At 38.4% G+C, this 25910-nt stretch overlaps 2 protein-coding genes across 2 annotated transcripts; one reads left to right on the top strand and one right to left on the bottom strand.

Moving 5' to 3' along the window:
* The first annotated feature begins 4980 nt into the window (after positions 1-4980).
* Positions 4981-15761, top strand: LOC105049104 (uncharacterized). Its single transcript, XM_010928663.4, has 3 exons — positions 4981-5127; positions 7012-7049; positions 15347-15761. Exons 1-3 carry the CDS (start codon positions 5055-5057, stop codon positions 15458-15460), a joined length of 225 nt encoding a protein of 74 aa, XP_010926965.1. The 5' UTR covers positions 4981-5054; the 3' UTR covers positions 15461-15761.
* A 3927-nt stretch (positions 15762-19688) lies between these two features.
* On the bottom strand, positions 19689-21817 carry LOC105049103 (uncharacterized). The gene is made up of 2 exons (XM_010928662.4): positions 21570-21817; positions 19689-21476 (listed from the first exon to the last, which is right to left on the bottom strand). The coding sequence occupies exons 1-2, from the start codon at positions 21666-21668 to the stop codon at positions 19824-19826; spliced, it is 1752 nt and encodes a 583-aa protein (XP_010926964.1). The 5' UTR covers positions 21669-21817; the 3' UTR covers positions 19689-19823.
* Between the last annotated feature and the right edge of the window lie 4093 nt (positions 21818-25910).

Here is a 25910-nt window from a genome sequence, read left to right as displayed (position 1 = left end):
CCTCCATCCGAGCTCCTAGCCCCTGTCCAAGCTCCCGACCTCCGTTCGAATTTTCTGACCGCTCCTCCTGTGGACCCTGTCGAGCTCTGAGGGCCTTGTCATCCTAAACATTCAAGGCCATAAAGGGTTCCTTCGAAGTAAAACTGGTTGGATCCAAGGCTTGAGGGGGTGGCAGATCCAAAATTATTTACGTGCGATATCCTTTGCTCACACGCCTTGGCATGAAAATCATCCACAACTGAGGTCTGACCTACGACTGTGCCGTGGCCACCCATGAGGGGCCTCAAGGTACGCTATGTTCATTTATTATGATCCAAATGGACAACCTGCAAGAGAAAGTAGTGGAGCACATGCCGGACGTGGACCCACAACATTCTAAGTAAAAAATGAAGCCTAGGAATACATGAAAATGGTGGAACATGGTCATCTAAGGTCAAATCTGAGGTAAATCCTTCAAATTCGAGGTAAAATCATTCAAATTTGAGGTAAAAGCCTTCAAATCCGAGGTAAAAGCCTTCAAATTTGAGATAAAATCCTTCAAATCCAAGATAAAATCCTTCGAATCCGAGGTAAAAGCCTTCAAATCCGAGGTAAATCCTTCAAATCTTAGGTAAAAACCTTCAAATTTGAGATAAATCCTTTAAATCTGAGGTAAAAGCCTTCAAATCCAAGGTAAATTCTTCAAATCTGAGGTAAATCCTTCAAATCCAAGGTAAAAACCTTCAAATCTGAGGTAAATCCTTCAAATTTGAGGTAAAAACTTTTAAATCCGAGGTAAATCCTTCAAATCCGAGATAAAATATATAAATCCAAAGTCCAAGCATGCAGATCTGAGGTAAAAATCAAACTAAAAATAAGTCCAAACTGAGGCAAACAACAGGAGTGAAGCAAAACTCAAAAAGCTTCCAAACAGTACTCACAACTATCATAGTAAAAAGCTTTTGAATCTTATCTATTATTCTGTGTCATTCTTTGTGAACAACAGATCTTCAAGCATTTAAATTGAAGTGGAGATCAAGCTAAAGCCACAAAGATAAGATGAGACTTATGAGACGACCTCCAAAAAATTAGCCTCAAAAGGTCAATATTACCGGAATGTAAATCTAAGCAAGCCCAGGAGAAGCAAACTAGCTCAAACGGATAACAGTCTATTTACCTCCAAAAGTATGATCTGATTAAAAAATCAAAAGGTTCGATTAGAGCTGATTTGGTAAGTTTCCTTATCTTTTGTGTGCAGATGCCCAACTCAAGACTTAGGCGACTTCGAGGTGGAGCTAACTTATCAGACCCCTGCAGAGCCCAAGTCATACGAGAAGCGGAGGGAGACCCTTAGAAAATTTTCGGAGGGATAACTAATCAGACCCTCAGAATACCGTCGAGAGTACAAGATGTCGTAGGCACACACTGCATCTCGCATGAAGACGAAAGTGCTAGATGCTGTAGGCACAAGATCACCGCAGGCATATAACGCCACTCGTGAGGGCTAACTTACAAGACTATCGAGAAGACCTCGGCGACTTTGAGGCGGGGCTAACTTACTAGACCCCTGCAGAGCCCAAGTCACATGAGAAGCGGGAGGAGATCCTTAGGGAACTTCTAGAGGGATAACTAATCAGACCCTCAAAATACTATCGAGAGTACTAGATGCCGTAGGCACAAGCTCACCGCAGGCACACACTGCATCTCGTACGAAAACGAGAAGTGCTAGATGCCGTAGTCACAAGATCGCTGCAGACATACAATACCACTTGTGAGGGCTAACTTACAAGACCCTCGAGAAGACCTCGGAGACTTTGAGGTGGGGCTAACTTACCAGACCCCTACAGAGCCCGAGTCATGCGAGAAGCAGAGGGAGATCCTTAGGGAACCTCTGGAGGGATAACTAATTAGATCTTCAGAATGCCGTCGAGAATGCAAGATGCCGTAGGCACAAGCTCGCCGCAGGCACACACTGCATCTCACACGAAAACGAGAAGTACTAGATGCCGCAGGCATAAGATCGCTATAGGTACACAACGCCACTCGTAAGGGCTAACTTACAAGACCCTCGAGAAGACTTCGGTGACTTCGAGGTGGGGCTAACTTATCAGATCCCTGCAGAGCCTGAGTCGCATGAGAAGCAAAGGGAGACCTTTAGGGAATCTCTGAAGTAATAACTAATCAGACCCTCAGAATATCATCGAGAGTGCAATATACCGTAGGTACAAGCTCGCCGCAGGCACACATTGCATCTCGTGCGAAGATGAGAAGTGCTAGATGCCGTAGGCATAAGATCGCCGCAGGCACACAACGCCACTCGTGAGGGCTAACTTACAAAACCCTTGAGAAGACCTCGGCGACTTCAAGGTGGGGCTAACTTATCGAATCCATGCAGAGCCCGAGTCGTATGAGAAGTGAGGGGAGATCCTTAGAGAACCTCCGAAGGGATAACTAATCAGACCTTTAGAATGCCGTCGAGAGTGCAAGATGCCGTAAGCACAAGCTCGCCACAGGCACCCACAGCATCTTGCACGAAAACAAGAAGTGCTAGATACCATAGGTACAAGATCGCTACAGGCACACAATGCCACTCGTGAGGGATAACTTACAAGATTCTTGAAAAGATCTCGACAATTTTGAGATGGGGCTAATTTACCAGACCCTTACAGAGCTCTAGTCACGCGAGAAGCAGAGGGAGACCCTTAGGAAACCTTCGGAGGGATAACTAATCAGACTCTCAGAATGTCGCCAAGAGTGCAAAATGCCATAGGCACAAGCTTGCCGTAGGCACACACTACATCTCGCACGAAGACAAGAAGTGCTAGATGTCGTAGGTACAAGATCACCACAGGCATACAATGCCACTCGTACGGAATAACTAATCAGACCCTCAGAATACTGCCGAGAGTACAAGATATCGTAAGCACAAACTCGCCGCAGGCACACACTGCATCTCGCGTAAAGGCAAGAAGTGCTAGATGCCATGGACACAAGATCGCCGCAGGCACACAACCCACTCGTGAGGGCTAACTTACAAGACCCTCAAGAAGACCTCGACGATTTCGAGGGGGGCTAACTTATCAGACCCCTGCAGAGCCCGAGTCGCATAAAAAATGGAGAGAGACTCTTAGAAAATCTTCGGAGGAATAACTAATCAGACCCTCAGAATGTCATCGAGAGTGCAAGATGCCATAGGCACAAACTCGCTGCAGGCACACACTGTATCTCATGCGAAGACGAGAAGTGCTAGATACCGTAGGCATAAGATCGCCACAGGCACACAACGTCACTCGTGAGGGCTAACTTACAAGACCTTCGAGAAGATCTTGGCGACTTCGAGGTGGGGCTAACTTACCAAATCCTTGCAGAGTTTGAGTCGTATGAGAAGAGGAGGGAGACTCTTAGGAAACCTCCGGAGGGCTAACTTACCAGACCTTCGAAAAGACCTCGACGACTCTGAGATAGGGCTAACTTATCAGACCCTCGAGAAGATCTCAATGATTCCGAGATGGGACTAACTTACTAGACCCTTGCAGAGTCTGAGTCGCATGAGAAGCGGATGATAACCCACGAGACCTCCGGTAACCCATTGATCTCTATCTGGGCCTGCTCGTTGAGTCTCCTCCGAGTCGATCTCTTTCTAAGGACAACCCATGGGACCTCTAGAAGCCCGTCGATCCCTATCCAGATCTGTCGAGCTTCTTCCTCCGAATCGTCCATCAAGTATTCCTCTGAATCCGTCGAGCCTCTTTCGAGCAGTCCGTCACCTTCATCCGGGCCAAACCTCTGGACGAACAAAGGCTAACCAAAAAGACTCTCAACTCAACTATCAACGGCCCTGCATTGGCCCTGGCTCAAAATAGCTTATGATCGACTTAAAATTCAAGATCATTTTTTCAACTGCTTCTATCATCCGTATTAACGTCTTAATGGGATATATGAATGGACATCCCTAGGTCTGAGGCATCATGTCAATAGTACTCCTTTCGTCTGATTCTGAGACTCAGAAGTAAGGGGTATGTTACGGTGGTATCATGGATGCCTCGGATTGACAGCTTTATGAGCTATGACTATGCTGTGAAGAGCTATCTTTATATGAGCTGAGCTGATCTTGATATGAGCTCCTCTATGCTGATACGAGATATCCTGAGCATCTATGCTGATATGAGTTGAGGCCAAAAATAATAAATATCCCCACGTGGAGAGCATATGAAGGCTAAAATCTCTTAGGATTGACAACCTATGCAATTAATAGGTGGGACTCTCATCTGCCATGAGGTGACACCACTTATTCAACAAGGTCAAAAGATCAGGCACAGTCTATGAGGTTATTCAAAAGGGGTATTCAAATCTCTCACTCAGTATGCTACTAGCAACGATCTCCTCACTTCACGGGAGTAATCGAAGGCTGAATTATCTCGTCCAGTTTGGCATGACCAACGATCCGACAATCTCGAAATCATACAATCTCACAGCTAACAATCTAGCTGTCCAGCATCCTTCTATATAAATAACCAGAGCTCCGAGGATCTAGATAAATTCAATCAAACTCCTCTCAAAGAATTCGTTGCTGCTTTTTTATTCTCTATTTTCTGATTTGAGCATCGGAGGGTCTTCGTTGGAGCTACAATCTCTGATTTGGGGACTTATTTTGCAGATCACTTCAGTACCAGCATCTCCGCTCGAAGCTATCAGGTGTCCGTCTTTCAATCCCGATCGATTTAAGCAGCAATATTTATTATTATAAAATTAATATAATTTATGAAGAGTGAAATATAAATGAAAGTTTTGAAAGATCTCAAGTTCGCACAAGACCTTTTAAAAGGGCCAAGTTTGACTCGGAATTTAAATGAGCTAGCTTGAACCCGGCCGAGGTAACTGTGACTCATGGTGGCAGCCCAGGGTGCATCACCCGCATTAGTCCACCCAAAAGACCCAAACCCAGGTGCGCAGGGAAACCCAGGTTTGGTTTCACGACCCGGACTCAAATAAGGTCAAGGCGCGGTTCGCCGCAGAGAATCTATTCTTTTGGGGTGGAATAGATTTGGTACGCGAGCGGAGGCTGGGAGAAAAAAATGGCACGGGACAGCTGCTTGGCTCGCGTCGCCGCTGGAGCTGCGGTCGGCGGTGCCGTCGGCGGCGCGGTCGGTATGTGCTCCCCTTTCTCTCATGCTCGCGCTATGGCTATGCGACGATCACTAAAAGCCCTAAACCCTAAAAATATAGTTCTTATGAAGTATAGAACTTTTAGATTTCTTAAAAGGGCTACGAGCTCCTCTATGATATCCTTCCTAGGTTACAAGGATCCCGAGGCTAAGATTTTTTTGTTGTATACGAATGGAGGATTCGATCTTTTATCCCTGTGAAAAATCTCATCTTTTTTTCTCTTTCAAATGCTATTTAGGTGCAGGTGCGGAATTCTTAAATTGGTCTGTACTTTGAATTTATTCTGTATGAAAACAGATTGGAACTTAACATCAATAGATTGCTTTATAACTGCGTGACTTGTTGGAATGAAAGCCAGTTTTTTTTTTTTTTTTTTTTCAAAAAAAAAAGCTAGTATATGATTTTTCCCCCATATAATTTACTTATATGCCACACTTGTCCAGAAATATGTTGGAATACTGGAACGGTGGCCTGTATGATCCCTCCACCTTCTTCCTTCCTTTCCTCGGATTTATGTTTTCGAGTTTTGTTTCACACTTATGTACAAACTGCAATCTGATAAAGGAGCTTGGAAACCAAAAACTAACTGCATTTTCTCTTATTCAGAACTTTCTACTAAATCATGTTCTGTATAAAGCTCTAAATCTTCTTTCCCTCAGTATGAGAAGGGTGGTCTAGGATGATGAAGCACTCTAGAATATGTCAATATGTTAATCAGTGATAAATACAAGCCAAGTTCACTAAGCCTCCATGTGAAGGCAATGAAGATGATGCAAAATTTCTTCACCTAAACTCGACAAGGAGCATACCATGTATCCATTTCCACTTTCCTTTCTAGGATAGTCTTGCCCTAGTTAGGAGTTATTTTGTGATTTCAACTTAGTTCATTAATAAGACTCTGGCATCGTATATCTTACATACTCTCCTCTGGGATGAGAAAGAATAGAGTAAGTAAATAGTCCTCAAAGAAAGTCTATATAGATACAAATCCTTAAATTGACTTATATAATTCAGTACATGCTAATAAGGAATTGTCAATACCAAGAGCTTTTTCTATGTCATTCCGCTGCTTTCTTCACCAGATTTTTACCGACTTTTCTAATTTGCCCTTCCAAAATTGATTCATACTAGTCAATTCAGAAAATGAGTTTTACTTCTCTCATCTCCTTTCTTCTGCAAAGAATGTAACTTTTAACTTTTTTATTTTCCAGAAATCTCTCCAACTTTATACCATTGATTTTAAAAAGTTGATATTGCTGTATTGGCTGGAGTTGTGAAACTTCGAATGTGATCTTTTAATCAGATTGACTTAAAAGTTTATTAGAGGTTACTTCCCTTTGAAGATTCTAACATTCCATTCAAATTCACAATCCTAATTCCCTAACCCTCTATTTGTAGCTCTTGAAATTTTAGCTTTTCCTCTTTTTGGTCATTTTTTATAGTTCTACATTGTTAGAACCTCATCCGCCTCCTCAAACATTTCATATCTGATCTAGATTTCTTTCACAAATCCCGACTTTTCCTTCTTCGTGCCTTAGGCTTTCAATCAAAAAGATATTAGTCCCTCAATTATAATCTGCAATATTAAGGTGATTAGCACATCTTTGGATGTTGGTCTAATTGCCCTTTCTTCTAAACAAGCAAAAGAAGAATCTCCCTAGTTCCAGTATATGATGCTGCAGTACTTGTTGCATTTGTCACATGCTCATTTAAAAGCACCTCTCTTCTCCCATGTTTTCATTCTCTTTAGCTTTGATCTGCTTTCAATTTTGTTATGTATTGTTTTAAGTTTGTTAATATATTTTAAGAGGTTAAACATATGTCATTTTACGAAAGCTGGTGTTTGAGTAGCATAATTCTTTGCAGGTGCGGTTTATGGGACCTATGAAGCTATTAGATACAAGGTAGTATTCTTAAATCATGTCATGAATTTAAACATCTTTATTTTGTCAGCTGTTTATATTATTTGCTGCTGATCACCTTACCTTAATTCCTTAAACTTGTTGGCTTGATCTTTTACTTGTATTCATGTTATTGCTTATACTTAAGTTATATCAGCATCGTAGTCTGATTCAAGCAAAGTTAAATGTAACCGAGTGGATGGCATCAAGCAAGTTTGTGAAAATTTTGCATGTTAAAAAATTGTCCCGAAGACTTAAAAAGAGTTATGTTTTATTCTAACTGCATGCTGTCTATAGGAGCTGAAAAGTTGACAAATAGTGAATTACTAGCAAGTAACCCGTGCTTTGCAGTGGGCTTTAAGCAAATATTTTTTTTCTTAAGATATAATCAAAAAATATTTTGTAAATATTTTTTCCTACAAATGTATAGTAATAATTATTTTTCTCATTTAAAAAATTATCTTGATTCTATTTCTTCTTTCCTATTCATTCTTTGTTGGAGCCAAAAAAAGAAAGAAAAGATTGGAAGAGATTATTATACTATTGCTAGGATTTGGTAAAACAAAAAGCTTATATATATATATGGATAAAAAAATTATATAAATAGAAAAGAAATAGTAATGAAAAAATAAGAAAGAAAAAAAAAAAGAGGGGGAAACTACAATTAATCTTGCCAAAAACTTTAAAATTTGATATAACCTTTTTGGATCATAAAACTACTGACTGTTATAGACACTATATCTTTCTAGAATGAAAATTTTGTCTCAGATTAAAAATCTATTTAATTTAACCTACAAAATTAAATATAATAAGGGGAGGGCATCTAAATGATCTAATACTTCCACAATCAAATGATATGAGCATTCTGCATACATAACTACATTAACAAATAACATAAAAATATGGAAGAAAATCACTCAATTAACTTGCTCTAGTAATAAATAATATAATAAAATAAATTCTAAAATGTACAGTTCCAAAAAATTCTTGCAATTTTTTGTTTATCAATAAATAAATAAAGAGCAAGATATAAGAAATACCTTGTAAAGTAAGTCTGCTCAATAGATGGACCCGAAACTGCAAAGTAACCTACAAAAAATATTTTTTTTGTTAAAAGTCTAATTGAGATATTAGGAAAATCAATAATTCTTGAATTAAATTTTATGCTAACTAAATTTTTCTATCATTGTTGACTTCGCTTCAAGATGCCTAATCTGGAAATAGATTGACATCTAACACAGCAATAATTTTTTTCAACTGCCAAATAATAGTAAAACATAATCTACAAAAAATAATATTTTTTTTTATAAATTTTTAGATATGTCCATTGTAAATCTCTAAAAAATGAAATAGGTTTATGATCCTAGCACCTCAAAGGAGAAGAAGAATATTAGCTATTCAACTCTGGTAAGCCGATACCAACATGAATCTACCATTTTTCTATACTGAAAAAAAAGTCACCATAGTTTGGCTTGCATCGAGGCTACCAAATCATATCAAGCAAAAATAAGCAAATAATAAATCGTAACAATACTATAGCATAAATAGATCATCCATTTTATGTCTCATTGATAATAATGCATTAATCAAGCATATTTCCACATAAAACAAACATTTGTCACACTACTTAAACCCATTGCCCAAACATAGCGATGTCTTGATCCTCGAACAAAAATTAGCAAGTTGAAAGAAAATTTTCAAATTTTATAAGTAAAGGTTATGGTATAAATTTCTTTGCTAATTTATCGTAATCTTACATTGAATGGTGGAAGAAGCCATGGTCAAGAAGAAGGAATTGGATGGAGCTGAATTTTTTTTTTAATAATATTTATTTGGTGTATGAAAATTTTGTTGTACTAATAGAAAAATAAAATATTTACTAAATTTCTTTTTCTTGGGTCTAAGTGCAAATTTGGTAAACAATTTCACAACCATTCTAATGCATCTTCGAATTAATCTATCTTATTCTAAATTGTCACTGACTGTAATAATCGGTTTGCCATCCAATCATGTGCGATGAGAAGAAGGCTTGGCCCACCCGCCACCATATTTCTCTTCACCCCCATGTAATTTTTAGTTTCTTGTTTTATGGGTTTCTTCTTTCTCTTGGTTTAAATGCTAAGCTCATACATCACCCCTAGAAAGTAGTCAGAGGAGAAGGATGGAAATTCTCGCTGTCCATAATTGAAGCACCATGGCTTCCTTAGGAATCTGACTAGAACATCTTGTTACACCATTGCAGCAATCCTCTTACACATGAAAATAAAAATTGTAGCAATCATCTGCATGCAGAAGAAACACTCAAAGTACCTTCACAATTTAGAAAAGGGGCCTTTAAACAACAATATCACTAACCTACAGTTGCATCAATGCAATGAATTTTCAGATGGAGAGCAATAATGACAAATGAAGCTAATAAGATACGGTACATCCATATAATCAATACAACCTCAAAGACTTGCCATCAAGAATCAGATACAACTATCCTGGTCTCGAATCATCCAATTAGTTCTGCAGAACTTCCGACTCCTGATAAGTTTAACCAGATCGAGAAAGATCATATAAATTGTTGAGCACATTGCTTTGTTAAGCCCAAGATGCAAACAATTATTATGAGAGATGATGATTCCTACTTGATCTGAATCGGCATGGAGGGACTGTGACCCTTATACGTGACACAGTACTTTGTTAAGCCAAAGTGGGCAATTTGTCTTTTTAAGTAGTTGCAATGGGCAATCCGATCTATTTTCTTCTGTCCCTCCCTTTATCCAGTTATCCCTTTCTTCCCTCGGCTATCGAGCCATCAAAGGTCTCCCTCTTGCCGTCACCCTTCCACCGAAGCCTAGAGCCCACCCTCATAGGATTGCAATACCATAGAGGGTGCATGTGTCCCTTGTACTTCCATCGGCCGTCAAAATAGAGGTTCCGCAAGCTTGCTGGGTATGGCATATATTCTTTTTTTTGTCGGCCCGTGGAGGGATCTATGATGGTCGAGGATGTCACGAGCACCAGCAATGGTGGAGGTGGAGAAGGATGGCAAGAGATCACATCGGATCTTAGGTTAAGCACAATGGTTAAATTCTTCTTTCCCTTCCTCTTTTCCTCTCTCTACTATTTTCTCTCTCTCTTCCCCCTCACTGGATTCCAACGGCTAGTCTGCAAGAGATATTATGACCCCTCCCCGCTCTCTCTTTCTTTACCTTGCTTGCTGGAGCTCAGTGGCAAGACAGATCGAGAGGGAAGGGAGGGATTGAGAGAGAGAGAGAGAGAGAGAGAGAGATGAGGTAAGGATGAGGTAGGAGGGACGAAGGCACTGGAGATGTTGACAGTGAGGGTGAAGGGGATGGTGAGGCTATCGGATATGCCATCATGATTCAAAACCAGGGGTGGGTGGGAGAGGCGGAAAAAAAAGGGATTGGGAAAGAAAGAGAGAGAGATCATCCAGATCTAATGCCATTCCCTTCCCCTCTCCAAGCAATTCTTGGAAAGACGATCAACCATGTCACTATTGACCCTTCAATACAGGAAAGGATGGGTGTCACACGGAAGGGCATACGGCCAGTGAAATGACTTCATATTCTCTGCATTCTCACTAAAAAGGAAAAAAAAAATAAGGAAAGCACCCCATCTACTGTTCGACACAGAGCAGGAGGGCAATGGGAGATTTCAGTTGCATGTGGGAGAGGAAAAATACCCCTGCTCTAACCTAAAAACAAACAACGATGTGGCGTATCCAAAGCTTGACACATGGCATATTTATAGCTTGACAAATGGTGCACTAGGAGACTAGTGGAATCTCTTTTAGTGTATGGTAAAGATTTTTGAACCACTCATGTATGTAATGTAAATAAGATATAGTGTAGTTATGTATGACTATTTAGTCTTAATGACATGGCTGGCAAGCAACCTAAGTTTGGCCTTTTCTGTTCAGTGTAAATCAAGTCAGAAGTTGTTTTAGTCATTTCACTGCTTTGTTTAAACACTCTGGATATGATGTATGTCTTTTATAAACTTACACACATATACTCCCCCTTAATTATAACCAAAATGCCTTATTGCAACAGTTTGGGGTCAAATTTAGAAGTCCTATTTTGCTATCATGTGTTCTTAGCATGTGCTTTTTTTCTCTTAGCATATACTCCTGTTCTCGTGTTATTTTTATTTTTTATTTTTTAAAATACTTGCTGGGAAAAAATAACTTGAAGTTAGTTGTATGGTGGATAATTCTAATTACATGTATGCGTCCATGCAATGGTTATGGATGCATGTTATTTATGATAATATTGTTAATGAATGCTTGCTTTTCCATTTATTTGGTACTCAATATATGATATAGCAACAATGAATGTTTCATTAAATACATAGTTTTCCCCCCAAAGATACACTTGATCTTTGAGCATCTTCATTATTTTTTATATCAGTGGACAATGAATTTTCAAGTGTCACAGAGGAAACTTTACTGATACTACTTGGATTATGATTCCATCTATCAACAAAAAGGTGGGTATGGACTTTTACTGATAATGAATTTGGAATTTGGTGAGGTGAGGGATGCATTGGTCCAGTTAAAATGTGCATGATGGCTGGAGGTATATTTTAACCTGATATGTCTCTCATATCCTCTTGGTATAATATGATAATGAATTGTACATATTAATAAGTCACCAAATTAAATATCTATCGTTCATGGTGGTATTCAGTGTTGCTTAGACACTCCAAATTTTGGATTTTTTTAATGTACTGGACCCTTGGGCACTTGAGACACTTCGACACTCTTGGACGCTCAGTAGCCACATAGTGCAATACATCATTATTACATCTCTATTTTTGGCACTTATATATGAAAGTTTTTAGTTCTAGCATAATAATTAGCAGGCATTTATTCAAAATTGTATCAACTTAAGGATCATAGGTCCGGCTCTTTATTCATTACATACATATATCAGTATGTGTGTGTATGCATTCATATGTAAGGTACAGACATGTCCCTTTGTCTGACTTTTAGAAGACTCCCATGTCAAATTCTTCTGGCCACTTGGACACTTGACACAAGTGTCGCATGTCCAAGTAATATTGATGGGAATTGATTGTTAATATAGGTACCTCGGCTCATGTAGGTATGATGAGACCCCTGAAGTTGTAGCCATCAGAAGTCACATCTAGCATAGATCTTGCCAATTTTCTGTAATCTTAGTTCTTTGTAACTTTTGAAAAGTTCTACCCACATGCTATGCTATGAGGCTATGAGCATTTTACATAATTATCGTGGAGTCTTTTCTTATTTGATGTTTATGGATTTAAGGACTCGTTTGGTCCACAAGAAGTGGAGGGGGGAAGTGTGGTCAATGGAAAGTGAAAAAAATCTTGTTTGGTTGGAGTTTTCAAAGAAGAGAGATTGAAAAAAGTTGTTCCATGGGAATATAATTGCCACATTTCATGGGAAAGAAAAACTCATATAGGACATGCGTTTTGGAATTCTTATGAAATGGAAATTGGAGGCTTTTTTTTTTCCCAAATATCTTTTTAAGTTATCAAAAGATCTAGGACTGAAATGAACATTTTCTCTATCCAACATCTCAAACCCACCTTTATCATGATCTACGGCCAAAAATATCTTTCACCATCATAATTTTTTATTTGCAAACCATGATAATGTATAAAATAGGATAAAATTTTTTCTTGTATTAAAGGTATAATGGATATTTTACATAATTTTCTTAAAAAAATAGATGCTCAACCAAATATAAGCCATTCTGGAATAAACCACTTTTCTATGGTCATTTAAATATGCCAAAATCATTTTTTCAGGCATCATATTTTTAGAAATTAGGTTTCTAGGAATAAGATTCTAGTGAAGAAAAATTCTTCCTGTAAACCAAACGAGTCCTTAATGTAAGGTAAATAGGAAAACATTATTTAGCACGGACTCAAGCTTTTGTTTTTATTTTTATTTTATTCTTTTGGGGTTGGGGGTGAAGGATGGTGGGTTTAGGTGGAGGGGTTAAGGGGTAATAGATTGTCTACAACACCATAAGAATAAAAAATAAAAACAAAAACAAATGCTTGAGTCGATGCTAAATATTGTTTTCCTGTTTACCTTACACTGAGGACTCGTTTGGTTCGCAGAAAGAATTTTTTTCCTCAAATACTATTTCTAGCAAGTTGATTTCTGAGAATATGATGCATGGGAAAATGGTTTTAGCATGTTTAGTTGACCATGGAAAAGTGGCTTATTTCAAAATGATTTATATTTAGTTGAGCACCCATTTTTTTGAAAAAAATGTGTAAAATACCTATTATCTCCATAATCAATATTAGATCATACTTTTTTACTTCCAAATTTTGTATAAATATTAATATGATATAACATTAGATCATAATAATTGATTATATTAATATAATATATATAAATTTTAAATATTATATTAATATAATATGTTATAAATATTGTACTATTTATATTAATATAAAAATAATAATTTATTATATTAATATTTATATTAATATAATATAGAAGGATAGCATTAAAAGGGTATTTTTGGAAAAAAAGGGTCTCCAATTTCCATCCTATGGGAATTTCAAAAATCTATCTCCCTATTGTTTTTTTCTTTCCCATGAAACATGGGAATTGTATTCCTGTGGAAAGACTTTTTTTTCAATCTCTCTCATTTGAAAACTTTAACAAAATAAGAGGATTTTTTGTACTTTCCAAGAATCACACTTTCCTCCTCCAATTCCCATGAACCGAACAAGTCCTAAGGGAATTGTCACTAACAATGCTAGGAACGCCTAATGCCCCAGTCCAACTTCTCCGCCACTCGCCTTGAAAGATGGTCCAAACTTAACCTTCCTAGGCTTCTGATTATCAGGCACTCTCTTGAGCACTTTACAAGTAGCTAGTCTACATAGAAGCTGCTTGGATTACTGAACTGCAAAGTGCGTTACTTTAAGAGTGCCTAAGCTTAGGAGACCACCTTATAAAATAGTCGGATGATCTAATCATCCCTGAGAGAGTTCAATAACCATAGGCTAGAAGATCTTTGAAGCAGTGAAGGAGCAATAAATGCCTTCATAACTTGTGGAAATTATATAGATATGATTCAGAATGAAGCATACAAGCATTTATTATGCTCTATGCTTTCAGCGAAGGAAGCTCATCCTGGAGTCAGCTTCCATTTTCCGGCCCTCCATCTGAGCTATTGTTTGAACGTTGAATTCAAACAGGATTGATGTTTTATTGCTTCCACCATTAGTATGTTGCTTGCACTTGACTTTTGAGTCTATGATTAAAGTAATGAAGAAATTGTGAGGGATAGAGGGAAGATGGAAAGAAAGAAAGCAAGCAAATGTTGGGAGTCTTTTCCCGTTTCAAATGCATTATGGAACAGGGCATGTTCCAATTGGAGATCACTCTGGGATCCTATCTTTAGATTATCATCTAAATGTGTATTCAGAACAAAACAAACATGAAAGATAATCATACTATTATGAAAATTGATCCCATGGAACCACTCTTAAAATGGAATATAAGAGTTTACTACATATGGAAGTTACAATTGCTTGGAGATGAAACATGAATTTATTTATCTTTTCAGGGTGGATGGAGGAACTAGATGTCAGGATATAATGAAAAAATTGGAAAGGTAATTGATCTAAATGTAATTTGTGCTGATGATCTGAAGATTTGCATAACCCATGACTTTGGGTATTGTTTGACCCGTGAAAAACATACGAGGTATTTCGGAAAACGATATAAACATACCATAGAAGGAGAAATGAAGGATTATCTTATGAATCATGGGATCTTTGATTCGAGTGTCTTTGAGTGATTTGTCTTCCCTCTAAAGGGAGTGGTAACAAGGACCCATCATTTGGAGTGTGGTCCGACCCATAAAAAAACATGCGAGAGAAGTTTCTTGCAAAAAAAGATGCGAGCCTATCACATGAGGAAACAAAGGATTGTCCTATAGAGCAAAGATGTCTGCATTCGTCATAACATGGATAGTTTTTGAACTATAAAAACCCCAGGATTTTTTTTTTCCTAGTTTTATCTTTCTTGAACAGAATGGTAAAGGTGAAAAGGCAACTGAAACATACTGGACCATTGGTTTCCAATTCAGTTTTAATGTTGTGGATTGTGTTTTCACTTTTAATGGTGCATCAATTCATCATCACACATACACACTCCCTAGTTTTTGGAGTTCATGGGGTCCATTATCACCTAGCAAGATACAGTTTTAGATAAATTTTCACCATGACTAGATACCATGTTCTCAATTTAGTGATTGCATGTTGTACAGGTTCCAGGATTTTTGAAAATCAGATACATCGGACAAACCACGCTTGGAAGTGCCGCAGTTTTTGGGCTCTTTTTGGGGGCTGGGAGCTTGATACACTGTGGGAGATCTTACTGACTACCTCTTGAGGTTTTCTGCACTCCTTTGGGGTTGAGAGTTCATTGCATAACGATCTTGCAAAGCCCCGATTTTCTGTGTATGTGACATTATTTTCCATTTGATGTATTAAATTTTTGTGCTGTGGTTTGAGTTTCCAAACCAAGTGAAAGCTTGATGATAAAAAAAACAAAAAAGGGGTACCTGTTTTTTTTTTTTTTTTCTTTTCTGAATCTGTCAACTGTTACAGATGGAAATAATTAGAGATGTCGAGATCGATGAATATATCTCATCATTCTGACCTGCATTTGATCGGATTAAATTTAGTTTTTTCAAAAGTGTGTGCATGTGGATGTATTGTCTCATGCATGAGGATGCAGCTCCACATGATAAAACCTAAGTTGTTGGTTTATTTACTCATGATCAGCGTAAAAAAACAATTAAAAGAAATTGTTTCCTAGTCTGTTCTGACCACCCCGGTGTGTTCCCAATGTCAGGGCATAAACAGGATGGACCCGGATGGGAAGCAATCTTGGGTCTTGGTTTCCTGTCAGAATGGTGTGATCACAGCTGATATTATCCCATGTCGATAAGAATTAAATACTTGGTTCTATTTGATCAAAAATTAAGTGGTCTAATAGATTGATTGATCTTCTACGACTATCACCAAGTTAGTCAAATAATGTATTCTGTAAGTGTTCATATGCCCCCAAATAAATAAAAGGATAGAGATCAGGGGAGGGGTTAAGTGGTATCATTTTGAAGTAATTTTACGAAGCATCAAGGGGGTGCTTGGTTGGGGGGAGTGGGGTTTGAAATCAGAATGGATGATTTTCATTCCAATCGTTTGATTAGGAGGAGTCTCGTTCCGATTTCGGAGTGAAATGAAACTGGCTCAATCTATATAGAAATAAATCTCTACTCTCCTCTATGGATTTAAATTTTCATTTCAATTTCGATTCTGATCATAAACCGAACGCTTCAGAAAATTTGATCATTTCAATTTTTATTTCGATTTTGATTCCGGTCGCGAACCAAGCATCCTTTTGTATGGTGCTTAAAACTTATTAAGGCTCCACATTAAGATGATATTAGTGCATGAGTTAGTGCAAACATGATGCTACTGCATGTATTTGTAGCAATGCATAGGGCTAAGTTGATTCAAAAAGGGCAGCAGACAAGAACAGATTGATCAGTTGCCCAGTTAAATCCATTATTAGTGAAAGAAGATGATTTTTTTTTTTCTTTTTAATGAGATAGAGGAATCATCCTCTCCCGGTATAAATACATCCAATAAAGTCAGAAAAAAAAATCATCTTGGGAGGAGTCACATCTAAAATATCTTAAGTCTATCATGATGTTTATATTTTTAATGAATCGAATCAGAATAACACTTAATTGGTAAACACAAAATTATATTTATTTTTACATGAATTGCATCTGAATTACAACTTTCATGTGAACATTAATTTTGGTCATGATATATATACCATGCCATCCACAATGTCAGTGATTCAGTTATGAAAAATTGTAGAGTGAAAGGGCGGAATGCCAGCACACAATTCAAAGCAAAAAGCATGTAACCACCAGGGTAATCCGATCTCATAGAACTTGCATTATACAATAAAAATGGATATTTTGTAGCATGATGAATTTACTCCATCTCTTGGCCACCATATATCTATATACCTCTCCAGAATTGAGACTTGAAATAGGATACGAATATAAAGAATGAATATATATATATATATAACCATAAAAAAGAGTGAGATTCTGAAAAAGGAGTGAAGCCATGAAATTTCTTATTAAACTGAGGAGTATGTATCATTGTCGTGGGGGGAAAAGCATAGGTGAATTTGAATGAAGAAATAGGATATAGGGCGCAGAAATGCAGAGTTGATGGTCTCCTATTGCAAGATTTTGTGTTGTAAGCATTAAATAGCCTAACAGACTCTCATGGAGAAGCCTAGTAGGGCATCAACATTTTGTATTGTTGCAATTAGTGATGATGTAGGATTTAAAGACTAAAGAAAAGAACATATGGTTAATACAATGTATATTGTACAGCACAAGGAGTCAGATTTTAGTCATTCCAAATATAAATATCATAGGCTGGAAGCGGGTGGTAATGGTTATGCATGAGAATAAGAAAGCAGTCCATCCAAGAGTGCAATTTAAAGTAATAAGGATATGCGCATTTTTATTTCATCAAGGGTATGGTCATGCATGAGAGAGAACAAAGAGGAATTATTATGAAAAATGAAAAGGATAATGCATTTTCCTGTTAAAATACCTTCTACCTTCACATATGAATCTTGCACAACTCTCGAAGTTTTATACCTCATGTGTCGCTATTAGCACTGATATAATAATAAAATATATCATCTCCTACTAACTTAGCTAATGCAAATATATAATCCCAACACATTGACCAGCATGATATCGAGGTATTGTAGTCTCTTTTACATTCTTTCTGAAATTTTCCAGATCTCCAAAATTCAGATCAATATGTAAAATGACAGTTAACCTCATACCATCAAAAACAACCCTATGCTCCTATTCTAACTGATATTGCAACATGCTGATCATTATTTACTGACATATATTTAGAAGCCTTGATTATTCTAGAGACTCTTTAGATTCCCATTCTAATTGAGAGATACAGATATCTTAATCCATGTGAGCATTGTGCTAGAAAATATGCCAGAAACTAAAAACCTTACATTAGGCAAATCCATGTGAGCATTATCATGCTAGAAACTAAAATCCTTACATTAGGCATGAAAGAATAATCTTTTTCTTCCATCCACAAAGGTAGTCTTCCTAAGTTGGTGAAGGCATCAAACACAACATCAACCTTTTTAGATGAATGTCTCAAGATGCATACATAATGTATCTTAATAGCAGGTGTTACTATATCTTCCACAGACAATAAAATTTGTGGTGATGCCTTTGTACCACTACATCTTCAAAGCAGGCGCCAACAGAACTTCGCAATCAATAATATGATCATGAACTACTGCAAATGTTTAAGATCCATAAATACCCTCAATCTTTTTTTCTATTTTATCACCCATCAATGCATGAACTGTCTTACAGTATACTTCATTCTTCATCTAATAGTTTTAAAGCACCGGAGACAGATCGTTAGCTATCTCTTGCTAATGACACAGTCAATGAAGCTCTCATTGATTGAACATTCTTGTTCCTCCCTCATAATAGGAAATTCAAAGTTTTACTTTGCAAAATTAATATTCAATCTATTTATCATTGTTAATGCAAATTACTTTTTTCAAAATCATCTAGAATCACCTCTTAAATGAAAATTCAGCTAGAACCTAATGTCGATAAAACATCAGCAATAAACTTTCTTAACACTCTGGACTTTTGACATCATAGGATCAAATTTTCAGAATTTCCATCACAAGTATCTTTCTGTCTTCAGATAAGAGCAGTGCTTAGTCTTCATTCTCATAGAGACAAAGGTACCAAACCCTAGGCAAATCCCTCAGGGTAGACCCACAAAATTTTAGTTTTTGTACTCATCAATAGATGGTCTAAATCTAAGATTTCTTTCATACAAGTGAAAAGAATAATAATAATAATAATTAAATTGTCAAAGATGATATGCATGCTTGAGACTTTTGAGTTGCTCCTTCAAGCCTCCATTTCCTGGCCATGTCCATTGGTGCATAACAAGAAAAGAGCATACTAAAATAACAAAAACCCTTGAAACAGGGCTAGGCCACTGCCACCTAGACAATTGACCATTACCCCAAAGTGTGATTACTTCAAGACCAAACACTGTTTTATGACAGTTGCTCATTGTTATTTTCGATCTTATCAAAAAGTAAATAAATGATGATCGATCAACTTCCTATCTCTTTATTCTTAGCATCTCACCATTTGGCTTGAAGAATCACAAGAATCCACTATACAAGTGAGTTCTTTTATCTGACTGGGAACTCGCAGTTATAAGTAACTAGCTAGTCAGAATTCTGGCATGGCTCTTGTTATAAATTTCTTCCCTTACCAAGCCCGACAGTCTCAGAAAATGATCATCTCAGCTAGGATTTCATGCACCAAAAGGAGAGTTCAGCCCAGTATCACTCCTAGCCCTTACTCTAATCCTATCAAAGTGTCATCAACAAGGGAACTGCATCAGCCTCTAAGGCCGAACTTCATATTGAAATCAACTGGACTATGGCATGAAAAATTAATCCCATATCCAAACTTGGGTTGGTTGAGTTCTCAATGCAAGAGAAGTAGAGAAGCTGAGGCAATGTAAGCAGTTTCAGATAAACTCAACAAGAGCAGCTAGTTAAGAAAATTCATAAACAGCACAATACAGAGAAGAAGAGGGAAAAGAAGGCCATTCTCCATCTTAACATTCAAACCAGAGTCTCCTATGTTTAGCATGCGTTCTTCTGTGCTTACTAGAATGCCCACTCTTCTCGCCCTTCTCCACCGCAGGGATTGGAGCAGGTGGGGATGACTGTTCTTTAACCTCAGGCTCAATGGAGGCCAGTGACAAAAGCTCTTCTTTGGGCTCTATCTGAATGGAAGGTAGCAGCAATGGCTCTTCTTTGGGCTCGGGCGGAAGTTGGGCAGGTGGCAAATATTCCCCATCTAACTCTGGCTGCAGTGATGTCTCCTCAACAGACTCAGGTTGGTCTGGTGCCAGTTGTGATGAGATTTCTATAAGCTCCATACTCAACGGTGCTGGCAGCACCAGTTGTTCTTCAGGCTGAGGCTGTGTTGAGACCGACAATATCGATTCCTCATGGAGCTCGGATTGCATTGGACCCGGCAGCAGGAACAAGTCTATTCCAGTCTCAGATTGCTGTGGGAGAAGCTGCAATAACTCTTCCTTCCAAGGTTCTGGATGAACACAAACTTGAGGCAAGAATAATTCATCAGACTTAGGTTGAACAATAGATGATGACAAGGACTCTTCTTTTGGTTCTTTCACTTCAACATGCAGTTGGGTAGATGCCAGTGGTTCCTCACTTGGCTCTGGCTCGAGGTGCACACTGGTCGGCAGCAGCAACTCCGCATTAGCCTGAATTGCCGGTGGCAATGATTCCTCTATGGATTTGGACCAACTTGCTCCCAGCAGCACAGATTGATCTTGTTTGGTCTCAGGCATTACTGAGGTCGGCAGCGACCGGTCTTCATTGTTCTCAGCTCGCTCCGGCGCTCGCAGCAAAAATTCAGACTCAGGCTGTAGCAGCAGCAAACCACCCTCTGGCTCTGGCTGCATTTGATCCATATGCAGCATTTCGACATCAGGTTCCAAAGGCACTGAAACCAGAGGCAACAATGCCGACTCTTCAATCATATAAACATTGGCCGGCAATGCCTTCTCCTCATCAGGATTCCTCTGTGCTGCCTCCAAGCCATCCACATTATTTCCGGAATCACACTCCTCAACCGCCGTAACCTCGGAAGCAGCAGCAGCAGACATGGGGTTTGGAGGTTTGCTTCGTAGCCGAATGATCAGCCGCGGCCTCGGAACCGGCTCAACGGGAGTCGGAGCCTTCGTCTCAGGGTTCTTACGCGGCCTGCCCCGTCCCCGCCGTATCGGCGGCGCCGGCGATGCGCTCGAATCCATCACATGATGCGGGCTTTTTGGCCAAGGAGGAAGAAGCATAAGGCCTCCGACGGCGGAGCCAGAGGTGGTGGCCGTGGTCATTTTAGGTGGCCTCCCACGGCGGCGCGGAATTTGAGGACCGGCGTTTTTTTGCCGAAAGGACGATCGACGAGGATTAGGGTTAGGATGATGATTGGGCGTTGGAATGGGATAGTGGTGAGGGAGGGGGAGGAGAGTTGGGGAAGGAGGAGTTAACGGGAGGGCGAAGCGATTGGGAGAAAGCATGGAGACGTCTCCGGCGGCGACGAACTTGCCGAGGTAGTAAGGGAGGAGTCTGGAGTGGCCGGGAGGGAGTCGAGTGTAGTTGGACTGGATGTAGCGGGAGATGGAGGCCTCCGTGGAGCCGCCCTCCTCCGCCAGCTCTCGCAGCGCCACCCGAACCATCTAATGTTCCCAAGTCCGCATCAAGAACAAAAACGATGTGGGACTAAAAAGAAGGAAGAGGTGATGATCGGGAGAGAAATAGATATCATATACCTCGGCGTAGGGAGGGTGGTCGGGGGTGGGTGGTCTCGGTCTCGGGGCAGCAACATTGGAGGGAAGATGGGCTTCGCCTTCTTCTCGTTTTGCCTCCATTATAGTAGGAAAATAAGTTTCTAAAGCATGCGCAGATGGAGCTCCCTCTCTCTCTCTCTCTTTTGATGAGCACTTTCTCTATCCACCAAAAAACCGAGCCCTCCCCCCTCTCTCTCTCTCTCTCTCTCTTGAGATGAAGGGAGGTGGGTAGGAGGGTGGCACTGCTTGTACTGGCAGCACCACGAATGTCAAAGTCCGACCTGCATGGCGCTCCGACCACGGACAGGCCTGTGGTTTCGATTTCATCCATGGGCCCCGTCATGTATTTATTGTTGATTGGGAACGGATCAGCATAGAGCTGCCAAAACGGATCGATCCGATCCGTGGAGAGCCGGTCTTTCACGAAACAGACCCAGTGGGATCGGACCAAATAATTTTTTTTCGATAAACGGACAGTCCGACTCTAATCAGCTTATATTCTTATGACTCATCAAAAAAATTAAAATAATTAAAAAATTTAAAAAAATAAAAATATTAAATATTAAAAAAATTTTAAATATAATATTTCATTAAATAAATAAATAAAATTATTTTCTATATCAAATTTTAAAACACTAAAAATAAATATAAAATAGATCCAAAAAATTTATAATAATATCATAACCTCTATTTTTTACAAAAAAAAAATACTATAAATTAATTAAACTTCACAAAATCAAAGAAACGAACCGGCCCGCCGACTAGACGAGCCAATCTTTCATGGGTCAGGCCATAAACGGACTAAACTAAAAAACCCTTTTATTAAACGAGCTGCCAAAACTCTAGTCCAGCCATACTATTATAAGGGCCTAAATGGACTAGCCTGTGGGCCACAGCCCATTTTGATGGCTCTACCTCTGCGTTACTTAAAAAGTATCAAAGGGTGCTATGCATGCTTCGAATATATCCATTAAAAGATGGATAGCCACACGCGCATTAAAATACTAAGAAAATAGAAATAGATAAATCCTAAGAGTATTTGAATAGTTTAGATAAATATCATATAACCATCCATCTTTCGATGGATATCTCAAAACATGCACCGTACTCTACGATACTTTTTGAGTACCAATCCCGTTCTTGACTGGCCATGGGCTTCCTGCCTTCTGCTAGGTTCTGGTTGTATGTTTTGCGTTAAAGAATGATAGAATTTCGCAATCAACCGATGCCTCACACAGATCGCAAAGCACTCCGAACTTTTCTATTCCTTCCTTCTACATAGATCGCAAAATAATCATAAAAAAAAAAAAAAAGATGGCTCATTCTTTACAAAGGAAGGTGAATCATTCTTTACAACTGGAACTCCTTCTGCTGCCTGCTCTGTTCAAATTCTTAAGAGAGTTTTGGAGTTTTTTTTTAAATATTATTTTTTATTATTTATTTTTAAAAATATTTTTTATCATAATTTATTTTTCGATTTATCATAGGGGGCGTGCCATGCCGTGATATCATGGGTTCAACTCTAAGCATGTAAAGAGTTAGATAGGCTAGTGTAAAAAAGTAAAATATTAAAGATGAAGAAAATATAACTTTGAGTGTTGGCAAAAACAAGTTGAGATAATTGAGAAAGAAAGAGCTCACCATAAATAAATATAAGAGAAATATCAAATTTAGGCAACTAATCAACTGCTTGGTTTCTCTCAAGAAATATGTGGTGCGGAAAAAAAATATTTATGATGCAAAGTGATGGACCATCCATGTCTAATATCTTGGATAAGAATTATTACTGCCAAAATTTGATCCAATTAGGACCATCTGGAGAGCATTGTTTGATCCACGGTGGTGAAATATGATCTGTCTTGAAATCATAGATCTGCACACCAAAAGAATGAAAAAGCTCATCGGATTGGCTCCCGTCGGACCCTCTGATGCTTAAGTCATATCAAGTTTTGGAAGAACAGGAATAAAGAGAATATAATAAAGCATTATAATACATAATATTACCTTGTTCTGGTTGACTTACTCGATTTTGTCAGCTTTCTCAAATTTTTTCTTTGGATTTTCTCTTCAGTCTTATCAGCCTTCTCGATTTCCTCCTCGACCTTGTTAGTCCTCTCGAATTTTCTCCTCAACCTTGTCAGCCTTCTCAGATTTTTTTCTTGAATTTTTTTCTCGATCTTATCAACCTTCTCGAAAATATTTTCTTCTCAACCTTATCAGCCTTCTTAGATTTGCTCCTCGGCTTTGTCAGCTTTCTCAAATTTTCTGTTCGGATTTTCTCCTCAGATTTTCGATGACCTATGGACCTACACTAAGGAAAGAAAAAAAAATATGATAGATGAGAGCTTATGAGTCTCTCACCATGAGAGCTTTAAATTGTGGAAGTCTTTTCCCTTCAAAGTCTGTCCCTGTTGGAGTTTCTTGATCCTGTTTATATAAGTGTGGAGGAAGGATCTGTTGTAGAAATCAAAGATTGAGACATAGCTTTTTCCTTACGAGCAATCAATTTTTTTCTTTATTTAGGATTTAATCTACCATAATAATCCTTCTATTTCTAGATTTCTCTTAATAACAAAGATATAACTGCCTAGAATTTAAATTTTTATAAAATTACTTATCACGTGTCAATCAATGATAGGGAGGTGATTTATATGCCATATCATATGCCCTCCACTTTCAAATATGAAGCAATTTCATTGCTTTAGACGAAGAAAGTAATTAATAAGAAGTCGAGATATCCGAAATATTCAGAGTAGATAAAAAATTGAAGTATTCAAAGAATATCCGAAATAGATTGAAAGTTGAAATTTTCAAAGTAGATCGAAAGTCGAAGTATCCAAAGTTGAAATATCCAAAGTAATTGAAAGTTGAAGTATCTGAAGTTGAAATATCCAAAATAGATCAAAAGTCGAGGTATCCGAAGAATATTTGAAGTAGATCGAAAGTTGAAATATCCAAAGTTGAAATATCTGAAATAGATTGTAAGTTGAACCTCGATAATAAATCTTGTCAAGTCAATGTTGTCGTCATTTTTGACCCACCATGCGGCCATATAGGGTCCTTGAAGGGTGTGCCCCTTTGTAATCGATTGGGTAGAGCCAAAGTCGTAGATCGAAAGTTGAAATATCTGAAATAGATTGTAAGTTGAACATCGACAATAAATCTAGCCAAGTCAATGTTGTCGTTGTTTTTGACCCACCATGCGGCCATGTAGGGTCCTTGATGGGTGTGCCTTTTTGTAATCGATTAGCTAGAGCCAAAGTCGGAGCTCATACCTTTCATTTGGTCAAGTCTCATTCGACCAAATTGAATCATTCCAAGCTGGAGCTCGTATCTTTCATTAGGTCAGTGTTTAGCCAACCAAGTCGAATCATCCAAGTCAGAGCTCATATGTATTATAGGTTGGTTCTCGTCTGACCAAGTTGAATAGCAATTCATAAAGATCTTTCTCAATTGGTCGAGATCGACTTCAGTTGTTGTAGCTCTGAGTTTGTTGTAGCTTGATGTGGTTCGAGGTGGATCTTTTGTTACTATACATGGAATGTCATTCCTATAATAGGAAAACACAGAGAATGGAATATATGTCAAAAGTTGGAGGGTTGAAGGTTCAACCCTCCTATCTGGCACGTCAAACTATTGCTGTCAAAATTTGATCCGATTAGGATCATCTGGAGGGCATTGTTTGATTCACGATGGTGAGATACGATCTATTTTGAAGTTGCGGATCTGTACACCAAAAGAATGACAAAGCTCGTCGGATTGGCTCCGACTGAACCCTCCAATGCTTAAGTCAAATCGAACTTTGAAAAAACATAAATAAAGAGAATATAATAAAGTATTATAATATATAATATTATCCTATTCTGATCGACTTACTCGATCTTATCAACCTTCTTGGATTTTCTCCTCGAATTTTCTCCTCGATCTTGTCAGTCTTCTCGGATTTTCTCCTCGATCTTGTCAGCCTTCTCAGATTTTCTCCTCAAACTTGTCAGTCTCCTCGAATTTTCTTCTCGACCTTGTTAGCCTTCTCGAATTTTTTTCTTGGATTTTCTCTTTGATCTTGTCAACCTCCTCAGATTTGTCAGCCTTCTCGGATTCTCTTTTTGAATTTTCTCCTCAGATTTTTGATGACCTGTGGACCACTTATGAGTCTCTCACTATAAGATTTTTAAGTTGTAGGAGTCTTTTCCTTTCAAAGTCTGTCCCTTTTGGAGTCTCCTGATCCTATTTATATAAATGTGGAGGAAGGATCCATTGTAGAATCAAGGATTAAGACATAACTTTCTCCTTATGAACAATCAATTTCTTTCTTTATTTTGG

The sequence above is a fragment of the Elaeis guineensis genome, chromosome 7 (assembly GCF_000442705.2).
Source record: "Elaeis guineensis isolate ETL-2024a chromosome 7, EG11, whole genome shotgun sequence".
NCBI lineage: Eukaryota > Viridiplantae > Streptophyta > Magnoliopsida > Arecales > Arecaceae > Elaeis > Elaeis guineensis.
The sequence above is the reverse complement of the archived record's forward strand: the minus strand, read 5'-3'. Positions and strand labels throughout refer to the sequence as shown.